Genomic DNA, 22,097 nt, shown 5'->3' with positions numbered 1-22,097 from the left:
CTGATGCTTCGCGACTGTAGCTCGCATTGTCCGTATGCAGTCCCTGGCAATGGTTCTGTTCGACCCGGACCTTGTCCAATTGTCTTGAGACGGCCATAACAGCTGTTGCATTTTATTACTGGCCTTGGCACTGGCTGGGGTCAGCATTGCCTGGTGATTTTCGCTCCGACGATGAGAAGCAACCCAGAATCGCCTCCCGAGGCTCGTCCTTACCCTTCATCTTTCAGTAAGTGTGATGGGGAACATTGAGATGTTGTCCGAGTAACCCTCTCTAACGCCGGCACTGATACATTTGCTGCAGGCTGCGCCTGTCACTGCTCCTAGCTGCCTTCGCCTGCATTCTACGTCCAACCAATGCCCTCGTCTGGATCACTCTATCGCTGCCAACATGTTGGCACGCCTCAAACCGGCAACAGTACATTCTGATCCGTGAGATCTCGCTCTGCGGGTAAGTCCCCATACATCCGCCTGCGCTGGTCCCTTTACTTCAATCGACGATCGACTGATAACATCAGTGCTGCCACGATCGGCTGTTCTGTCCTCTCCGACAGGCTTTACTACCAGACATGGACCTTCCCGCCTCTCCGGTTCCTTCACTTTAACATCGTCCAGTCATTGGCCGTTTTCTATGGTAGAAACCGCCCAGACTATTATCTGACTGAAGGGTTACCACTTCTGCTTACCACCGCACTGCCCTTCGCCGTTGTTGGGCTCTGGCACGCACTGTCCACGAACACCTCCAAGCGATCCGGAGATCCTCGGGACGTGGAAGCCCAAACGGTGCTCACCCAACTTGCGTGGACATCGCTAATCATTACCACTTCCTTGAGTCTGATCGCCCACAAAGAGGTCCGCTTTCTGTATCCCATCCTACCGTTCCTCCACGTACTCGCCGCCAAGCCCTTCACCACGTTCTTCCCTTCCCAGCTGTCGATCTCTCGCAAGGCATTCCTTACCCTGCTCCTCACTATCAATCTGCTCATTGCCGGCTATGCATCGCAGGTTCATCAGCGCGGCGTCATCGATGTTCTGACCTACCTCCGCCATATACACGAAGCAAGTAATTACCCTACATCCAATACCGGCGCAAGCGCGGCCAACACCACAGCCGCCTTCCTTATGCCCTGTCACAGCACGCCCTGGCGCTCCCATCTCGTACATCCCTCTATTAACGCTTGGGCCCTGACCTGCGAGCCCCCACTCAACATCCCGCTTCCGGACCGAGCCGCCTACCTAGACGAGGCGGATCAGTTCTTCCTGACCCCCGGGCCCGCTGGTTGGCTGCGGGAAAATATGGAATACGTCGACACGGTCGGGGCGAGCGGCTCGCGATCGAGCCGCCATTGGGGTCGTGTTGATCCTAATGTGCAGCGTGCGAGCAAGAGGCCGTGGCCGCAGCATTTGGTCTTCTTTGAACAGCTCGAGCCAGCGTTGAAGGAGTACCTGGGGAACAGTAGGTACAAAGAGTGCTGGCGCGGGTTTAATTCGCACTGGCACGATGATTGGCGGCGGAAGGGTGATGTGTTGGTGTGGTGCCTAGACTGAGTTGAGACGATCTGATCTGTGCCTTGCATGGACATGCTGCTGCATTGTGGTGTTTGACAGCTTTCCAGGCTTGGAGTGCGTGCCGGTCCCGAACGGGGAGCTAGTGGACGGGCCGGTCCTTCGAAGGATGAAACTGCCACGCCACCCAACAGCTCACTGCGGATACCGATCCTGCAGAGCGGTGAAAATTTGCACGCCCACTGCAATTGCCGACGTGTACAATTGGCTTGGCTGTCCGTTGAGCTGCGCTGCGTTTTGCATTGCAGAATCTGTACAGCAACATCGTAGCGCTTTGGAGCGGAGCATAATGTACCATCTAGCAAACTGCCAGAATGCAACATCTCCAATGTATCCCATTTCCTTTGCGCTCTTTATTCTCCTCCATGAGCGCATTTCAAATATATCCGCATTCTGATATGTATTGCTTCAGTGTTTCACCTTTCTGAAGCTCTATAGACCATCGTGCATCCCCAGGAACATAAGTATTCCAAAGTGCAAACGGAGTATCCAGGGGCGACGCCCGCATGCCTTCCTCTTAAAATAAAAAAAAGCCACTTTCTCACACCCACCTGTCATACTCATTTGACTCTCGATCATACTGTGTTCCATGTTATATAAATGAACTGCCAGTGGTTCGAGGGGCGTGAGGATTGGACTTAGGATTTTAGAGCGCGACTCCAAGCTCACCCCACCCCAGGTGAAAACCATATCTGGCGGCTTCAATTTAGTCTTTGTGCCGAAACTTGTCACGGCAAGCGGCCATAACACAATTTCTAATGCGTCATGCGGTTCCTACTCGATTGCAATGTCGACTACTAACGATGACTGACATGCTTGCAACCAGCAAACTGCAGTCCGAAACGCGCATTGAAGTAGAATGGCTGCAGGAACACTATTATGGACGATCCGTGTTACCAACCAAATGACAAGCAGCTTAACACATCAGCCACAAGCGAAGAAATTACGACATAAAGCCGAAGCCAAAAGAATCCGTCAGCACAGTACCTGAAGGGTACAAGTTCTCCTTTCGATGCTGAATCGCCAGCGCGCGTGAATACTTCTCTTTTGTTTCTTTTTCAAAAAACTTAAAAAAAAAACAAAAACTGGATGTAGACAGTGCGTGAATGTCTAGGCACAGCTCGAACGAAACAGGATTTCAAGTACTGCGGACTGACCGCTCGATGCGTTGAGATGACGCTATATACAACGCAATGCATAAGAGGTCCTAGATTACAACAAAACCTTCGCGGCAACGCTGACAAGCCATGCTGCATCGGCCCAGCCTCCACCTTCCTCACCCAGAGTCGGTCTCACAGCAGCTCCAGCCTCATCACTCGCTTTATCTCTGTCATTCGGCGCCTGAACAGCCGCTGCCGCGATGATAGCCTCACGCTCAAGATTCCTCCGCTTGGCCTCGACCTCCCGCCTGAGCTTCAGCTCCTCCTTCGTCATGTTCTCAGGTCGGGGCGTTTCGCCCTCTTCTTCATCTTCTGAAGACGACTCTTCGCCATCTTCGTCCACGCTGAACAGCGTCCAACCCATTAGTCTGTCTACCCAGGTACCAAGGCCGAAACCACGCTCGCGCGCCAAACGAGCAACTTCCTCCTCGTCGCCCTCGTTTTCTTCATCAGCCTCGACGAAGTCCGCTTCTAGGGGACCCTCCTCGAACATGGCGTCTTCCATCTCCAGGCTATGGCGCGCGCTGGGTGTCCGCAGGCCGGCAGTCATGGTGAGATCGGCGCGGCTGCCCACGCGGGATCCTCTTCGACTTGTGCGCGCGCTAGGTGCACGACTCACAGCACGGCTCTGCACACGGCTTTGAGCACGGCTGCCGGCCCTCGAGTAGCGCGGTGTGAAGATGCTGTACTCGACGTCGGTTAGATGCTCGCCAGACAGCAACGCCATGTGCCGACCCTCATGGGACGGATACTCCTCGTAGCCGTCGCTCTGGTGGACCAAACTCGTGGAGCTCTCCCTGCGCACCAGCCAGCCCTGTCCCTTGGAGTCTCTTGTCTCTCCAGCTATTACCATGCCTGCGCGATGGAACCACTCGTTCGTTGACTCGCCGGTGTGGTGTCGAAGGTGGGCGGGACGTAGAGGCAGCGGCGCGGTGCCCTTCCGCGCGTGATGCCGGCCCTGAAGCTTGGGCTGGTCCGCAAAGCTCACGCCTGGAAGGAGCGCGGTGGTGCTCTTCGCCTTTGGAACATGGCCCGCGTCCCTTACAGGCACATCCGGGTTCATGAAGTAGCCGTCGTAGGCATATGCTTTGTTATTGCGCCTGCCATTGCGCGAGCTGCTGCGGCTCTGGCTCAGGCTGAGGATTCCCGGGGTGGTGGGCGCGCTCTTTTGCGCAATATACGAGGTACGCGGGGTGTAGATGCGGTCCTCGTCTGGGGATGGGGGTGCGGAGGCATCGAGTGGATACTGGCTGCTTAGTGGGGCCAGCGAGAGGTTGTGCAGGTTGGGGTAGGAGCGGCGCGTGGACTGCGAGCGTGGAGGGTCCATTGTGCTTCGATGATGGCGATGGGCGGGCTTTGCTCTGGTGCAGGCTATCAAGAAGCTGGCTTGTCTGTGGGGTGATGGAGTGATTCAAGACAACGTGACTGCTGGTCCCCCGAGGTCCACCAACTCTCAGAAGCTCGTGCACTGCAGCGCGCCCGCGGGCACGGCCTGAACACGGGAGCGCCAGGCCCAAACGGGCATCGGGAGACGTCACATGCTGACCCTGTTCTCGCAGTTGTGCCATCTGCATCGTTCCACTGGGAAAATGGCAAACAACGACAATAGCATCAGCACCAGCATCAGCAAACAGGCTTGGTGTCCTCGGGGCTCGCGTCGGAGGAAACGGGGCTCAACAGCGCCGCCAAGGTGCTGGCGAGAGCCGATGGCAACGGTGGTTCAGCTAGACGGAACCAGCGAGCGGGGGCGTCTCCGGTCAAAATCAGACTGCTTGGGTGCAAGCAACGCTGAGGACGGCTGTAACCCCCACGAAGAGTCGACAATGCTCATGCGGCTCTGCGATGTTGCTCGACCGCGGGCAATGCCAACGGGCGGTGACGTCGTCCCTGCCGCGGGGGAAGTTCGGCGCCGTCAAAGTCCTCGTTCTTCCGAGCGTCCCCTGACTAAGCCTTCAATTTCTGGGACGGTTGTGCTCGCGGCTTGATCCTCTTCAACACTACCACTACCAGTTTGCACCTCGCGTAGTCTAGCCTGACCTCCGTCACCCGCGCCTCCACACACACATTCACACTCACGCAGACATCCCTCTGCACACCTGCGCTTCGACCTTCAACCCTCCGCCACCCTCCATCCTTTGACGACCATGCACATTGCCAACTTCACGGTCTGCGCCCACAATACACCATGCGTCCTTTAAACCACCGGTAACCGCGAAGTAAGTCACATTTCCAGCACCTTCTTCTGTGCAGTACCACCGGGAGCCCGCCGCACTCGAGGCTGGCATGTAGGCACGCAACATTGTGACGACCACGGTTCCATAATGCGATTTTTCCATTCTCGACTCACAACGAACCAGGCTTCGCTCCGCAGGTGGCTGCCCTCCTTTAAAAGAGGAACGCCTCCATCGACTTCCCAAATTCAAGTTTACGCGCATTTGGGAAAGTCTACACCACCCGACCCTTCACACCGAATCCTCCGACGCGAGACGCAGGTCTCCGAGCGCCGGAACAAGCGGACTTGCTTCTCGTGACGTCTGCCGTAGGCTACGAATTCACAGCAAGCCTACAGAAGCCTCAACCGTCGCCCAATACCAGCCAGACGTTAGACCAGCGGCGCCGTTGAGAACACCCCCCTTCCAGTCGCACCGTTACGCGTTCGCCAACATGTCTACCACCAACGTCGAGCAGCCTACAGCCAGAAACAGTCTCTTTACCAGCGTCAAGAGCTACTTCGCCAATCTTGGTTTGTCTACCAGCAATCTGCTCACCGAGCACGCTGCATGCACCCACCACGAAGACCTCGTTGACGGTTCGGATGGAGCCGACGCAGCCAAGACACGCACCCCTTCCCCAATCACAGAAACCATTGCTCCCGGACGGTTACGTTCTCTGTTTCCGCCAAGCAACTATGGTGCTGTTGTCCCAGGCAGTGTGTACCGAAGCAGCTATCCCCAGGCAAAGAACTTCGACTTCTTGCAGAGCCTGAAGCTAAAGACGATCATCACCCTCGTGCCTGAGGGGATTCCGGAAGACTATCAAGAGTTCATGAAGTTGGCCGGCATCCAGCACTTCCAAGTGCACATCAACGCCAACAAGGGCGCCGTGCGCGTCCAGAGCTGTGATATCAACCGCGCTCTGAACATTGTTCTCGATCGCACCAATCACCCCATCCTCATTCACTGCAACAAGGGCAAGCATCGCACTGGCTGTGTTGTTGCTACCATGCGACGCATCCAGGGATTCGACATCGAGGCCATCCGCCACGAGTACCACACGTATGCCGACCCGAAGGCCCGTTTCTGGGACGAAGTCTTCTTCGAGCACTTCGATGTCAACACGGTCATGTGGCTTGCGCGGAAGGAGAATTGGGTGCTTCCCGAGGTCGATGGTGCTCCCATCTCGCCTCCGCCCTCACCCGTCTCGTCGCTGGCCGTCGCGAAGCCGTTGGCATAACACCCGCCAGGTCAACCTCAATGCGGGCGATTTCCTATGTTTTTTTCATAGATCACTCCAGAAATAAAGTGGATATCACTTATCTTGCATTAGCGGCGGCGTCGGGCAGGAAAAGACTATCATCAAGTCGAAAAGAACTGGGCTCTGGGGGCGTTTTGTACAAGAGCTGTCTACCTACCCATAGGACAGTTTCCGGGGGCGGGTTTTACGCATCTTTTCTGGCGTTTCTTCGTTATGGTCAGCCCCCATTAGTGGCAGCAAAGGCTTATCATGGCCTCGGACCCTGTTCGAACTGTGTATTGTGTTGTGTTCACTAAATATGTATTTTTATTCCGAAAATTTTACTGGCTGCACCGCGATGTGCTTTACATTCGCCATCACCACCCATCAACTCATCATCTCAGTGTGCAGTTCTAATTCCGATATCCTCTGGCATCATTGAACGACCGAAAATTGCCACCACGCCCGAATACAGCCCTAAGGGGTATCACATATGCTCACAGTAATTCCACGCAGCTGCAAACTCGCCTCCGTCCTCATGCCGTCGATTTCAGGTCGCGTCATACCGGTGGTAGCTAGTCATTCAAGGAAGTCGTGGCCTGATTCCGCAATGTTGATGCATTCCACTGCGTCGAACAGCATGAAGGAGTGGCGTGTGATGTATATTTGGAGGTATAGTAGGAGTGGTGGAAGCAATCGCTTGCCAACGGCGACGAGGTCTCGCGTAGTCCCTTCTCTCGAACGCAGTAGCGTGCTAGTCTTTCTCTCGAACGCGGATCCGACACTCTGACGACAAGCTCACTTCATTCTAAAACCAACATGAGCTTCGCTAGCCTCATCCTTGCTGGGAAGACATTAATTTCTAATAGACCAGATTAATAGACAGCTGCTTTCAGCGAACGTTTCTATTTATCAAAGCGAGTGCAGCGGCAGGTGCGAAGACCGCCAGGGTATCTTTATCACAACTCCACTTGTCAGCCACAGACTTCATGCCTCCACAACCCCACTCCAAGTCGTGTCACCGGTACACCATCGATAGAGAGCCATGGTCACCTTCCGCGCTTACTCGTAATAGCCTAGATGTCTCTGCCCATAGAACCTCATGATTGGGTACCGCGCCACCTGCCTCGGCCACTCCATATAATGCCTTAACTCTGGAGGTATGTTCCTGTAGATGCCATCAACCCATCCTAGCACTGAAGTCGGCGCATCAACACCTTGGGAAGCCCACCCTTTCGAGCATCAAGATTGGCGTGAGCACAGCCTGCAGGGCGATAAAATGAGCTAACAGAACCTGAGCAACCGTGTTGTTCGGGTCGACAAAAGATTGGGAATTCGTCGTGGGTCCATCGTGATGGAATATTGTACAGTTGCACGAAAGTCGTATACGCTTGGATCGGTCTGTCGTAAGCATTCTCAACTGTTCGGGACAATGTGCCCCAGAAAGTCTTTTCCCATTCTGTCATGCTGAGCATTTCGATGTCGTGGATCGATAAAGCGGCCAGATCCAGGTCATCTCGATTAACGAAACTCTGTTGTGACGCGCACATGCGTGTTCGCATCGTCGCAAGATGTCCATCTTCACGGAATGCCTAGATGCGTCAGCCTCCGCCTATTCTGCAAGCCGGTTAAGCATGGCAAAGGTACGTACATGAAAGGCCGAGTCCACATTGTCCAGTGTGCCCTCCAAGGCAATCAAATTACAACCTCTCACCATCGTCAGAAATTCTAGTAGACCATCCTGGAGATGACTCGATTGGAATGCGAGTGCCAGTGCCGCCGCCATTCTTGCATCACGTTCATTTCTCGTCTTTGGTGGCACTGATAACGCATCGTTCAAAGCTTTTACTGCTAGTATCCTGTGCGATATAGCCTCTTCAGCTACATTGGCGCTCGAAACTGCATCCAGGTGCGATGCAGCCAGCGCCAGGATTGAATGAATCAGGTATTTGTACTGGGAGAGATCAGTACCGGCTAATGATGTTGCGAAGATTGCGTGTTTGGTTATGGCATCGAAGTCCGACTTTGTGTAGGAAGCAAATGCAGAATTTCTCCTTATGAGACACGACTTACATTGTGTGCGAAACTCGGTATCACAGTGATCCATATTTTGTCGGCGCCTACCGGCAGATGAGGGTATGCTGTGATCAAGAAGTGGTGGAAAAGGCGCATATCCGCCATGGTCTATAGACATCAGATGCTGCCAGGGGAACGCTAGACATCTGGATCACTCACGAACAAGCCAGGCGTTGAGCGCAGATTCACCATCTCCTGTGGGTTTGGAGATGACGGCAATGGCTGCGTTGTCTGGATGATATTTGCCGGATACTCACAGCGCAACCCTGCCTTGATGCAGTGGTTGCATTCCGGGTGCCTTTCATTACACTTGATTCTACGTCGCTTGCAGTTATAGCAGCCTCGTCGTGATTTGGTGTGCCCCTTCCTCGGTATTGGCTTGCGAGGCTGAGGGGGCGGTTGCTGGCTCTCTGCCCGGCTGTGGCTTCGACTTGGACTCTCAGGGCACGTCCCAGGATAAGTGTCGGGCGAACTGTTGGTAGAGCCGTCGGAATGGTCCGTGGACTGGCGACCAGGCAGCGATGGCAGCGACATGGAAGATGTCAACATGCGTGGTGCCGCGAATAGCCTCCCCTGCGCGATATATACAACCCGCACGGCTGGTACACACTGGCTCGAAAGCGAATTTGGGGCCTTAGACCGGGAATGGGGAGCACCTCTCTACGAGGATGTAGGTGGTCCTGCTCGGCCAGGAGAGATGAGGTGTAATGTCCAGCTGAGTCACAGCGTTGCTCGTATCCCAACGAATAGGAGCCTTTCTGCCACAGTCCTGTCGGCCGCGCGACGTGCCTGCGGCCGTTGGCACGGCAGGATGAAGCTCACCGGCGGTTTGAAGGCTGAGCCGATTGTGCGGTCAACCCGCAGCACGAAGAGGAAGAAGCCTAGGTTGCCACTTCACACGACTTTCCGCTTCTCTCTTCACGGTCGCAATCGTATAATCCGTTTGAAAATAGCACTGTGCAACAAAAAGGCAGTTTCAGTAGGCGGACCCCATGTCCGACGACCGCAGGCTATTTTTGCGCTCCTCAGGAGACAAGCCTTGCCAAGCTCTGGGAGATGTGCGGTGATAGGCGTCCGAGGGCGCGACTCCGCATCCTCGATGGGCGCGCGACGAAAAGATGAGCCATCCGTGGGATTGGCACGACCAGCACGAATCAATTATATCTCATGGTCGAGATGAAAATCACGCATCTCCGCTGCGTCGGGACGCGTCGTCTGGACATGGCCAAGCGGACTAGACCGTTCTTGACGTGGACGGCGTAACGCTCCCTCATTGCCGCGCCTACGTGCTGCCGATGTTGTTGCTATATCTGCTTCCGATACGAGGAGTTGTTGTTACCATCAACATGTCCGACCCCTTCCAGATATACACCGCCTCGACATCTTTGCAGCCCCACCATTGGTAGAACCTCATGCTACTTCCAATGCAGGCCAGTCGGGAGCACTGCCACAATGCCCATCGCAATACGAGCTTGCTATTCACAGTGCGTAGAACGTGGAGCAGTCCGAACCTGCAACAAGAAGACGGGAAATGGAAATCTATATAGCGACCGCAAAGTCACACACGCGTGGGAGAGTCATGGCATCGACACATTCAGCAATATATTCGTGATATCATCCAGTGGTCTTCTGGTTAGGGAAGTCCCTTTACAACAGCTAGCTGCGTATTCTTTCACAGTATCAGGTCATGTCTTATGCTGGGCATATACACTGAGAAAATGCATGCGGTCGTATTGCATTTCGCAGGATCGGAGACCCTGTTGTGGGTCGCATGCCATTGGGCGAGTGGTTGCACAGCAGGGGAGGGCAAGTCTGGAATCGAAGCGGGGTTGATGGATACAGGCCGTCTTCCTGACTCACTGCCATGCGGACTTCGCTTAGACCAGAAAGACAAGATTACAACGAAGCGCTCGTTACTGATTGTGCCTCCAATAGTTGCATGTTTGGATTTGCTACATTTGAATACTAGGTCTTATTAATCCACCTTCGAAGACGTCTGCGCCTCGAACGTATTGCACAATCCAAGCCACATAACCTTATTCATAGACAGAATCCGATACTCTGACAGGCAAGTCCAGACTCCGCCATTGCACGTGTTATCATTGTCTCTATCGCTATTCAAGTAGCTTGTCGTGCGACCATCGGTAGCTGCCATAGACACCAAATGCATGAGCACCTGCATGACCCATCCATCGATGATGGCCTTGTCATCTGAGAGGTTCCCGTTGGCCTTGCTCTTTAAACATGCGAAACGCTTCGCCAGAAATCCAGGTTTTCCACATGCTTGGGCTTGCGGGGGCTTGCCACAGCCCGCAGAGAAGGAGATGATTACCGCGATAGAGCGGTCTCCATGGTCATGTGAGTGCCTGCATCTCGCTCATATGATTACATTGAGGTTTCTATGCTTAGCTTAGACGTGACTACGAGAGGCCATGTCAAAGGCGCACATGAGTCTGTGGCAATGACAAAGATGTCTGCCGCCTACCCCTTCTCCACACTCTCACATCTATCTCGATTCCAGAACGTAGCTTTTTCGGCGACTCTTCGCTTCCAAGCGCCTAAGGCGGTATACGTGCGCGTCCCGGCGCTGCCTGAGTATCGATATCGATGTTGTGGTATGTATCTCGTCTCCTTCGATAATGGTAAGTTGGTGTAGCTACGGATTGCGCATGATTCACCTGGATGGGATATACAGACGCTCGATGCATTCTTGTATTCTGATCTAGATCCGCGATCACCTGGCTTGTCAACGATCACTCGTGCAGAGATGATAGGAAATCGTTGTTCGGAAGCATATCAAGAAGCCCAATGTTGTAGATTCGACGCCGCATCGCGCGCCCTTCACCATGATGTTTCTTGATCTATGCTGGATCGGCCCCAGGAAAATTACAAAAGTGCCGACGTGTCGTTGTTTCCTGTGTACCAAGTCTGTTATACCTCAACGTGGTGGTGTAATACCTCCACCCACCTGTTTTCTCTCTCGGCCATATCAAAGAGACAATTCCTAGCGAAGCTCGCACATGTTCAGAGCTTTATTGTTATCTCACAAGCTGCTCAAGGGTCAAAATTCATGTAACGTTGGTGTTGCAGGATCGACAGGGTCGGGTTACTGGCACAAATGACGACCCCGCAATGTACCTCTCAATCAGGCAGGAGCTACATCTAACGTGACGTCTTACGGTACTGCGCAAGAACCGATCCCTAATAAGACAACAATGGCTTCTGAATACTTTGTCTTCGATCTGTCGTCGCGTTCGCTGTTTGCGACTGTTACTGTTGCAATGGTTCATTTCTGGTGCTGGAGCGCAGCGGCGGTGTGCACGACCTTACCCATCGCAGCGAGCACATCCTTGAAAAGTGCCAATGATTCAGAAGTGCTGGAATATGTCAATCCTTTGATTGGAAGCCAGGCAGGAGGCAACGTGTTCGCCGGCGCTACGTTGCCCTATGGCATGGTGAAAGGTGAGTGCACAACCAGGTGACATGAAATTATGTGGATGAAGTATGCCCCATACCTGCGATTGGTGCGAGAATAGTCGCAACACCTTAGGATTGTAGACTGTGGGTATCGGCGATACAATGTTTGACCCTTCCATATGTCAAATAACCACGGAATTCAGGGGCGATAGCTAACGCCCCTTGCAGCTTCCCCAGACGTCAATGGCGAGAATACAGGAGGATTCTCCACTGATGGCTCTCAAATCACCGGCTTCTCAGCTCTCCATGACTCCGGAACGGGCGGCAACCCTAGTCTCGGCAACTTCCCTATCTTTCCTCAAATATGCCCCAGTAACGATATCAACACGTGCAAATTCCCCTTGGGAGCGAGAGCTACCAATTATACCAATGACTCCATCATTGCAAAACCAGGATACTTCAGTGTATCTCTTGAAAACGGCATCAAGGCTGAGATAGCAGTCTCTGAGCATGCCGCTCTTTTCGAATTTGACTTTTCTAGGGGCTCGAACGGAAATGGAAGCGCGGATCCGTTGATCATGCTCGATCTCACTGATCTCTGGGCTAGTCGGCAGAACGCATCTATCCACATTGAGGCAGAAGAGGGAAGTGAAGGCGGAAGAATCAAGGGAAATGGAACTTTCCTACCCAGCTTCGGAGCCGGATCTTACATCGCATACTTCTGTCTGGATTTGAGCGGCGGTACAGTGAAAGACTCTGGCGTATGGGTGAACAACCGGGCTGGCACCGAACCCAAAGATCTATACGTCACACGTGGCTTCAATCTGTTCTACCTCGAAGCTGGAGGTTTTGTTCGATTCAGAGGACCGATATCTGGACCAATCTCCGCACGAATGGGTATCAGCTTTATCAGCACTGATCAGGCTTGCCAGTCTGCACAGGACGAGATACCTGGGCCAGACTATGATTTCGATGGTCTTGTGAGCAAAGCGCAGGACGCGTGGAGAAAGAAGCTCGCTCCAATCTCTATCGAATCTGGCGGGGTAGACGAAAATATGCTCGTCAGCTTTTGGACTGCCGTCTACCGCACCATGATATCACCGCAGGATTACACAGGTGAAAACCCACACTGGACTTCATCGGAACCGTACTTCGACTCCTTCTACTGCCTTTGGGTGAGCACTCCCTAGGGAACAAGTCGGTGTTTTTGCTGTTGCCGCTATTTTGGACATCCAGGTTTTTCTCCAACGTGCGAGAGTATTAAATATGAACGGCCAGCCAAGACACCTGCTCAACCCTAATTTCCCTGTTCTGTAATCATTACACTGACTTAATCGCTCGGCATTGCAGGACATGTGGCGCGTGCAACTCCCTTTCCTTACCATACTGGACCCTCTTCAACAGTCGCGCATCGTTCGGAGCCTCCTAGATATTTACAAGCATCGTGGTTGGCTACCCGACTGTAGTATGAGCACCTGCAAAGGCTGGACGCAAGGTGGGTCTGACGCAGACAATGTACTTGTCGATGCGTACGTGAAGAATCTTACCAATATCGACTGGAATCTCGCATACGAAGCGATAGTCAATGATGCAGAAAACGAGCCACTCGAGTGGAGCGTCGAGGGACGTGGCGGACTTGCCTCGTGGAAGCGACTAAACTAGTACGCAATGCCGGGGTACAAAGTGGGTGTTCAGGCTAGGTGATTGTCTAAGACTCTAGGCCTTACACCTCCAGGTCTGCAATCTTCAGACATTCGTAGTAGGCTAGAACACCTACTTCAACCACTTCCCTAATCTACGGACACTACACTGACTTTGTACCCCGATCTTTAGCGTACCATACCTGGATTTTGATCCCAACGGGTTCGGCACAAACTCGCGGAGTATATCGCGGACACTAGAGTATTCGTACAATGACTTCAACCTAGCCACTCTTGCAAAAAGTCTTGGAAAAGATACTTACAAGAAATACATCGCACGTGCGGGTAGTTGGCAACATCTGTTCAAGGCTGATCAGCCATCGGATATCAACGGAACAGACACAGGCTTCACAGGCTTCTTTCAGGTAAGCACTCACGTAACGGAGACAATCTGTATGTAAAAAACTCTGATCCTTTGTCAGCCCAGGTACCTAAACGGAACCTGGGGCTACCAGGATCCGATCGCTTGCTCTCCACTTGCCGATTTCTGCTCCCTAACAAGTAACCCGAGTGAAACTTTTGAGAGTAGTGCATGGGAATACATGTTTGTGAGTAAACCAACGCCCATACCCCACGTCTGGGTCCTAAAGTGCTGGCATAGTTTGTACCTCACGACATTGCCAAACTTATCGAGCTACTCGGCGGAGAAGAAACCTTCCTTGAGCGACTCGACTTCTTCCACACATCCGGCCTCGCAGATATTGGCAACGAGCCTGTCTTTCTTACAGTTTATATGCCGCACTATGCGGGTCGTCCAGGACTTAGTGCGAGAAGAGCGCACTACTGTACGTTCAATCATGTCCGCATCAATGAAGTTTCGCTATCTAAGAGATGTTTAGACATACCCTCCCACTTTAACTCTTCGCTCGACGGGCTTCCAGGAAACGACGACTCGGGAGCCATGGCGTCTTTCACTCTATTTTCAACTATTGGCCTCTTTCCCAATCCTGGTCAAAACGTGTACTTCATCATTCCACCCTTCTTCGAATCTGTCAGCATCACCTCGCCCGCCACGAACAAGACCGCCACGATAAAGAATGTCAACTTTGATAGGGGGTTTCAAAACATCTACATTCAGAGCGCCAAGCTAAACGGGGACGAGTATAGCAAGAATTGGATCGGACACGAGTTCTTTACCGAAGGATGGTCACTCGAGTTGGTACTGGGGAGGGAAGAGAGTTCGTGGGGAACTAGAGTGGAGGACAGACCACCGAGCTTCTCGGACGCGACTGGGAGCGTAGGTTATATGGATTGATGGGGACGGGAGAAGTACGAGATACATGTTAGTTTCGCACAAAAGACCTAATTCTCGCACATTCGGTGATTCTGCTACAGCCCGTCACCATCCTCCTTCCGGCTCCTCCCCAGATCCACCTTCTACGGCATACATAAGACCAGTTCTCATAGTGAACTTCATACCTTTTACTAAACAGTAGGACGCGACCACATGTTGGCTCAACGTACATGCTGTGATGCATATCCCAGGCGTAGAAGGAGGTTACGCCGCCTCACTGAAGTACAGATAAATCTTGAAAGAATATCGCTCGGTGCCGACCGGCGCCTTATATATGCCATCACAATGTGCTGCCAGATGCGGGATCATCATCCTGGATAAGATCGCCCTACGGACCATATACCTTTAAAGTACTTCCCACCATTGTGCTTCAGGAACAGAGCACGCTCGTTCAGCCTCCTAGCGACCCATTGTGACGTCCGGCCAGTCCCTGATTTTGTGAAAATCAGGCACAGCCCCTTCGACTCTTGCCCAAACTTTTGCCATAGACTCCCAGCTATCCCGAATGATGCGACCACACTTCCGTATCCTTCCAGACAACATTTGTGCCCCATGTCCGATGTTGATCATTGCTCTTTCTCACTCGCCGTTTGTCGTCGCTTTAGCAGCTGCCACCAGTTAACTGCATTCTCCTTTGGCCAATACACCATTGAGCATCGCTGCGTACGAGCTGTCGTAGTCATGTAATCTAGCTTTGACAAATTCGATCTGGAATTTGTTCAGGGCATGTGGTGGGCCGTCGAGGAAACCCTCGGGCAAATCGCGTGGTGGTACCATGTTATCGATGCTTTCGACTAGGCTGTTACTTCTTGGAACCTCGAAGAGCTCTCAAAAATTTGCCAATATGTCGTTCGAAGAGGTTAAAGGGGATTGCGCTTCGGTGTTCCAAAGATCAACCCTGTATGCAAGGCTGGGGAACCACTGTCCCCTTAATGGTGGCCTCCATGCTGCACCCCGTGTCAGGCCGGCATCGCCCCTTTACCAAACTGGTTCATAGATTGACATTTTCGTCTTTGATAATTTGAGATGCGATCAAACATTGCAAACATGTAGGACTCCCAAGGCCGTAGCTTGAAGCAAGCGGTCTAGCGCCAGTCGCGGAAGCTGACACGGTTGCTCCACACATGCACTTTGGATGACGTTGATTTCCGACGTTGCTTTGTAAACACGTACAACTCCCGTAACCCTTCTAGGCTCCGACAGACACGATCGTACATTGGTATTCCCGACACTGCAGCTCAGGAATGTGCAATCCCTCCTATGAGATGGACATGACGACCACTAGACCCATGACCCGCGTAACGCTCTTTAGGATCCCCATTCCTTCGGATGCCCAAACACTCCTCGGGACTACCGCAGCATGTCTACAAACGCACTCAAAGATGGGAAACCCTACATTCACTCCGTTACGGCCGGTCCTACGTTCGAAGACGCAATAAGCCAGGACGTCATCAGCAAGCTCAAAGACAGGGAGGACACGGTGTACCACGATGAAGGATGCGCTGCGCACGCGGCGTTGAAGATTTTTGCGAAAGACAGTTTTCAGGGTGTTATGATGCTCTGTCTCGAGGATGTCACCGCAGAGTAACAAGCACCAAAGTGCTCTTCAATGAAAGGTTTATGAGTTGCTCATTTCATTATACGTTCGGAGATATGATGCTAGGAGAGGTCATCTGTCAACGTGTCATGATCGTACACCATCCAACCTGGCAATGCTCTTCGTGTCAAGCGAAGTCTGCTTTCACTTTCCCCTATCTGATGCCATCGGACCGTTCTTCATTTTCTTCATGAAACCACTCATCTTTCCCCCACCCTTCCCCTCTATTTGCGATCCAGATATTGGTGGGCCACCGTATGGTGTCTTCCAATCATCTTGAGGGCCGACACTGTCGTGAGTGACTTTCGGCGGTACTTGCGGGCCATGCTGTTGCTGGAATTGCGGCTGAGGTTGATACTGCGGCTGCTGCGGGTAGTGATGGAAAGACCCTGTCTCAACTTCCGAACGTCCTGTGTCGATAACGGCTTGGTTCTTTGCGTGAACAGCTGAGTCGGGCTTCGCAAAGCGTTTGTCGACGGTTTGGTTGAGCGTACCGCGGAGTGCTTCGCCGGCGCCCTAGAACAACGTAAGCCGATTTCACGAAATCAAAAAGTGAACTTACATGAATACCAGCAGCTGCCGTTTTTAAATTTGCTAAAGTGGACTGCTTCTGCTGATTCTGGGGTTGATGCCCAGGCCGAAGTGGTGCAGGGTGAGCACGATCCCCGTAGCCCACCTGAGGATAAGGTTGATGCTGTTGCAAATGATCATACGGCTGCTGAGAATGATCAAATGGTTGCTGAGAGCTGAATTCCTGAGAGGGAACTTGACGCGGAACGCCAGCTGGTGGTGCTCGTGCGGGATATGAGAAATGTAGCTGCGACGGACTCGAAGGGCTAATCGGGCTGACCAATGGATTTGGTCTCTCGATTCCTGGCGAGACCGAGTCTAATTCGACACGGTTGCGCATGTTGTTCCTATTGGGAATGGGTGGTGAAGAGCTTGGACCAGGAACAGCTGGACCCGACTGCTTAGGTGGGGTGACACTTTGGTGCTCCGCTGGCAGTGGCGGAGCTGGGGATGGTGGGCTGGGTCCAGAAGTGCCTGTTACGCTAGCGTGGGTCGATATCCTGTCGTCGTGCCCTGCAGGTTGCTGCACGGTTGTAGACCCACCTGGTCCGGTGGTTGTGGTAGTTGTAGTCGTAGTCTATCAATACTGTGAGAGGAAACATTACTAGGGAATGGGTAAACTGACAGTCGTTGTCGTGGTCACCACGTTCCCGGTTCTTTGATCGGTGTACGACTCTCTCTGCACGTCGCCCGCGTCTTGGTGAGCTGGCGCTGGCGGTTGCGTAACTTGACCATGATTGAGCGATGCAGAAGGGGTGGGTGGAGTGACACTGGTAGCCGGTGGCTGTAGTGTCGCAGTCGGTGCCTGTAACTGTTCACCACGCGAACCTCGTCTCTCGGCGCTTGAGAAGCTCGGGTGTCCACTTGTTTCGTCTGAGCTGTTGACGTGCTCACTGCTAAAGTAGGCGGAGTCTCCGGCTCTCGCTGAGTTTTCTGCAGCTGTTGGGTTCTCGGCTGGGTTTTGTATCGGGGCGGGGTCACCAGCTGTAACTGCTACTGCATCTGGGCGCTCCTTGTCCTTTGAATGGAAAGGGTTTGAGAGGCGCCATTTCGATCTTTTCTCCTTTCCGGGCGACGTGCCGGTTTCTTGGGGCATCGGGTCAGTTTCCAAATCTATCTGGGGGACGGCGGGTGTATCCTGTTGCGAATGTCGGTTTCCGGACTGAGCGCGATCGCGGCTAGGAGAAGGCCCAGCACTGCCGGTGCGTCTTTTGACCAATTTTCTTCCACCTTGTCGTGGAGCTTCTGCCATGTTTCGATTGTATTATCGTGGGAAAACAGGATGAAGTCAATTGTTGTAGGAACATTGAAGGAAAGCCATCATAAGCAGGCCTCCAACATCTAACCTGGATGACATCATGGTCGGGGTCAGCCACACTGTGCACCGCTTTTTGTGGCTATCTGGCGCCGGCACAAGTCCACGATCCAATCATCACTCGCCACCATGTCGATCCCACACGCGAGGGGAACGGGAAGATCGCAGGGGATTCGTGAGGCTTGACGTCGGTGGAAGGATCGTCTTCTGCACCAGTGAACTTGTTTCTGCGAGCCAGTCTAACGGTTCATGGTTAGACCAGGTACACGAGCACGAACATGTTCGCCTTCGAGAATTGACCAATACCATTTTCGTTTCTGGGAACTCGTCAAGCTTTATCCATTTCTCTTCATATCCGCTTTGTTTTACCTTGATAACACTCACGACCCATCCGTGACTCAAGAAATACCCACGCCTGGTTCCCGTTGCGACATCCTCTTCAGCAGAGGCTACACTCTCGGCATACTGATAAAGTGACCCTCAGAGCTTGAGTCCAACACCTGCAATCTGCATGATAGAAGCGACAAGCCCAAGTGTCTCGGCCATTGGAATGTAGGAGAGACGGTCTGATTGAGTGCTGGATTAACACCAGGTCAGGCCTGAGGGGAACCGAAAAGCACTCAGGAAAGCTAAAGAAAACGGCCGAACTCACATACAATAATACAAAAGAGGCATATAAATTAAGTCGTAGAAGGGAATCTTTAAGATTCCGTAAATGAGCAGGTGAGACGAAATTTCTGGGATGCTGTGGTCGAGCGAGGTGAAGATGGGGAAAGTGGGGGGGCTATTTCCCCACGAATAATAACACGTTCCAGAGCTGCTCTCTGTCAATCTCAGAGGTAAATCATGTCACAAGTGGGTAGACCTTAGAAGGGTTCGACATCGTGCAGGTGCACTCCAACGATTCACCCCCAATTATGAGCTTTTTAAGATGCTAGGTGGTAAGCATTCCAGATATCTTCTGATGTCATAACGTTGCGCTAACAGTGCTTCACTTTGGTAGGCTCGCATCATTGCCTCCTGTTTGTTTCGATCGATAAATGGTAAAAATGACTAACATGATGACTTTGTAAACTGGACAATAGACGCCGTAGGATCGCACCAAACAAAAGACCAATTAGATTGCTTATACCTGAGTCTTTTTGACAATGATTGCTATGCGGTAAACACTAATTCAAAGAGTATTCAAATCAGTTCATCATCGCCATCCCAATCACGCCACAGTTTTCCAACAACCAGAACCAATCGAAAGCAGACCTGTCTTAGAATGGCATCCGATATACTCAAAGTCTTGCTGCTCGGGCTCGAGAACCATGATCTCATGGTGCAGCCGGAGGGTATAGTCGTTGTTAAGCTCTTTCGTATACTGGAGAAATCGATTAAAGATAGCGAGATGCGTCTTATGCATCTTGCTCCACTTCTCCAGCGATCCAAGACTGTCAAAAAATCCCAGGCCAAAGGTTTTGTCTGTAGCTGCGCTTAAGGTTTTCGGGTCGATCACAGACATCATGCGATTTTCGATACAGCCAACTTCTTCACCTTCGTCTCTTAGGAAGTACATGCCCTTCTCAAGAACAGGATGCATGGTTTTCAGATATAGATTGCGTTCCTCCGGTCTCGTAGCTGACCAGTCCTGTCCTGATCGGATAACGCAAAGGTTCTTTTGGCCCTTGATCTTGATGCGCTGGTTGATGGAGTCTCTTTCGTCGTCATTGGAGGGCGCTCGTGAGCCTTCGCCATCCAGCGCTTCAGTCTGAGCAGCCGGCAGCCTATCACGCGCCGAACCCCAGTATACGTGCTCCAGTATCTGCCCACTCATACCCTGGCGCATATGAGCACATCCCTCAGGTACTTCTTTGTCTGAGAAGACCGTCTCGAAGCGATCTATAGGCGGAAAGAAGACTTCTTTGAACCATCCAACCTTTTCCGACCCCGGCTTGAGACTCGTCCACCACTTTTCGAACCCACTTGAGATCAACCACTTGTTATATTCCTCGTTGCTGTTCCAGTAGGATATAAGTGTCTGCATTTCATAGTTTTGGCTATCTATAGCCGATGCCATGTCCCAGAAGTGCGGAGCATGCGGATCTTTGCGCTCAACAAATGCTATCACCGGAGCTAGCGGAGACGTTGGCAATGTCTGTGCTTGCACACCATACACAGCAATGACTATCTCTGTTGTATTGTCTGAAAAGCGGGCTGTGTATGCCGGTACTGGAGGCACCCAACCAGGAGGCGTGTTGGTCGGCTGCGAGCGTGGGCAACGCAAATGTTGGGGGATTGCTGTGTCCAGTTCCATGTTTATGTATTTGGGGAAAGATAAATAGTATAACTTGGCTGAAGGATGCTGATGTTAACGCTGGATCGTTGAAGCGAAATTGTGTCGATTAAATCAGAGCTTCCCTTTCGGAAGCATTCCGCGTGAACCAAACAATTGCATAGGCTTATCTCCCATCTCTGCCGAACTCACGAACTAAGATCTGCGGCCGGCGCCATTTCCGGTCCTGCTGCGGCGCTACTACATGTGCATCATCCGCCACATAACTGGTGGTTCGTGGCCTCTCTGCCCGACCTCGGTATGTTTGACACCTGTCAGAGGTCGAACTTGCGGAGAGCCAACACCCGAACGAATTAAGAGAGGCGCAAGGCTTCCGTCGAGACGAATATGTTCAAGTGCCATTACACCCTTTCGTGCTACTACCATATGTTCTTGCCGATTATGTGTGCGAGTCAATTTTGGTAGGCGGTAAAGAGCTGCAGGACGGTAGTGACTGGGCGGAGAAGAAGTGGTTGGTAGTACCGACGAACAGCTAAATTATCTCACCTGATCAAGAGAAGTCCACCACTTATCACCACCCTTCTGAAGAAAAACCGGACGCAATATCATTGGTGAGCTTACAGGATACATCTGGGCGGAGATCTGGGGCCTATGCAGTCTGCAGAAGTGGACTGATCCGTGCATCGGTCAGAGAAAGACTCTAAATGACATACGTTCTCGCTCAGCAGAAAGGGATGAAGTACGAGCCTGTTGGGGCACTTTCTTTTTTCCCTTGTGACGAGTCAAGGTCCGTGATCGTGACTGCCTCTTACTCAAGGCCTCCCCCATTAGGAATGATACCGATGGAAACAGAATCGATCCACTTGGAGCGGTTACTTCGAAAGCAGCAGAAGATGATCATGGCCCGATCTCTGAAGAGTATAGGAAGAGATGGAAGAGGCATATATATGTTACCCCAATCATTCCCGTGGCATTTGGCCAACTGTATGAAGACGTAAACTCCCCTGCTCTTCACTAGGAGTTCGCAAGTGATGATGTGCCAGCTCTCAATTAGGAAACAAGGTCTTGGGTCGATCGTGCGAATGCTCTAGAGAACTTCGACTTCGATTCGTTCCTGGATGTTGACGATAAATCCTTAAGGCTCCGCTACCTCCGCCTGTCAAGGTAAAAAAAGAGATGAATAAGCCAAAAATCAAGAGAACTGTCACAGAATTTAGACTAGACAAAGCAGTTGTGCGATCAGGCCCAGACAATCCCGAGGTCGCAACGGGCACGACACAATCAATCCGTGGCCTGGCTCTAAAGCGATTTGCGGCCAAGAAGGAGAAGGAGGACGAGGCGGAGGACGAGGAGCTCTGCAAGTACAGAGACAATCAAAAAGATGAGTCACTTCATTTCACCGAAAGGAGGTATCGAGGTAAAATTGATCTGTCAGTCCATGAGCGACTTGAGTCTCGGCATGAAGACATGCCCATCGCACCCGGCCAATTTTCTGCTAAAAGCGGAACTGGAAAAGGGCCAAGGAATGAGTCCGGATCTGAACGAGATAATTTGAATAAGGAAGTCGTTGACCTGTTGAAAGATTGGACTACCCTGCTATGAAAGCAAGGCCAACGCCGTACGAGGGGGCGACTATGTTCGACTCACTCAGCCGATGGAAACAACAATCGACAA

General features: G+C 52.2%; 6 protein-coding genes across 6 annotated transcripts; 2 read left to right on the top strand and 4 right to left on the bottom strand.

Moving 5' to 3' along the window:
- Window positions 1–2,775: 2,775 nt before the first annotated feature.
- Window positions 2,776–4,050, bottom strand: N0V89_002566 (uncharacterized protein; the record flags this gene model as incomplete). The annotated part of the gene is made up of 1 exon (XM_056211375.1): window positions 2,776–4,050. One exon carries the CDS (start codon window positions 4,048–4,050, stop codon window positions 2,776–2,778), a length of 1,275 nt encoding a protein of 424 aa, XP_056074848.1.
- A 1,337-nt stretch (window positions 4,051–5,387) lies between these two features.
- Window positions 5,388–6,176, top strand: SIW14 (tyrosine-protein phosphatase siw14; the record flags this gene model as incomplete). The annotated part of the gene is made up of 1 exon (XM_056211374.1): window positions 5,388–6,176. One exon carries the CDS (start codon window positions 5,388–5,390, stop codon window positions 6,174–6,176), a length of 789 nt encoding a protein of 262 aa, XP_056074847.1.
- Window positions 6,177–7,788: 1,612 nt separating this feature from the next.
- On the bottom strand, window positions 7,789–8,357 carry N0V89_002564 (uncharacterized protein; the record flags this gene model as incomplete). The annotated part of the gene is made up of 2 exons (XM_056211373.1): window positions 7,789–8,199; window positions 8,250–8,357. 2 exons carry the CDS (start codon window positions 8,355–8,357, stop codon window positions 7,789–7,791), a joined length of 519 nt encoding a protein of 172 aa, XP_056074846.1.
- Window positions 8,358–11,467: 3,110 nt separating this feature from the next.
- N0V89_002563 (uncharacterized protein) lies at window positions 11,468–14,624 on the top strand (the record flags this gene model as incomplete). The annotated part of the gene is made up of 7 exons (XM_056211372.1): window positions 11,468–11,714; window positions 11,898–12,844; window positions 13,020–13,330; window positions 13,503–13,734; window positions 13,792–13,917; window positions 13,971–14,154; window positions 14,209–14,624. The coding sequence occupies 7 exons, from the start codon at window positions 11,468–11,470 to the stop codon at window positions 14,622–14,624; spliced, it is 2,463 nt and encodes an 820-aa protein (XP_056074845.1).
- A 1,780-nt stretch (window positions 14,625–16,404) lies between these two features.
- N0V89_002562 (uncharacterized protein) lies at window positions 16,405–18,082 on the bottom strand (the record flags this gene model as incomplete). Its single annotated transcript, XM_056211371.1, has 3 exons — window positions 16,405–16,776; window positions 16,823–17,407; window positions 17,456–18,082. 3 exons carry the CDS (start codon window positions 18,080–18,082, stop codon window positions 16,405–16,407), a joined length of 1,584 nt encoding a protein of 527 aa, XP_056074844.1.
- Window positions 18,083–19,358: 1,276 nt separating this feature from the next.
- N0V89_002561 (uncharacterized protein) lies at window positions 19,359–20,444 on the bottom strand (the record flags this gene model as incomplete). The annotated part of the gene is made up of 1 exon (XM_056211370.1): window positions 19,359–20,444. The coding sequence occupies one exon, from the start codon at window positions 20,442–20,444 to the stop codon at window positions 19,359–19,361; it is 1,086 nt and encodes a 361-aa protein (XP_056074843.1).
- Window positions 20,445–22,097: the final 1,653 nt, after the last annotated feature.

The sequence above is a fragment of the Didymosphaeria variabile genome (genome assembly GCF_027946475.1).
Source record: "Didymosphaeria variabile strain IMI 356815 chromosome Unknown scaffold_2, whole genome shotgun sequence".
Classification (NCBI taxonomy): Eukaryota; Fungi; Ascomycota; class Dothideomycetes; order Pleosporales; family Didymosphaeriaceae; genus Didymosphaeria; species Didymosphaeria variabile.
The sequence above is the reverse complement of the archived record's forward strand: the minus strand, read 5'-3'. Positions and strand labels throughout refer to the sequence as shown.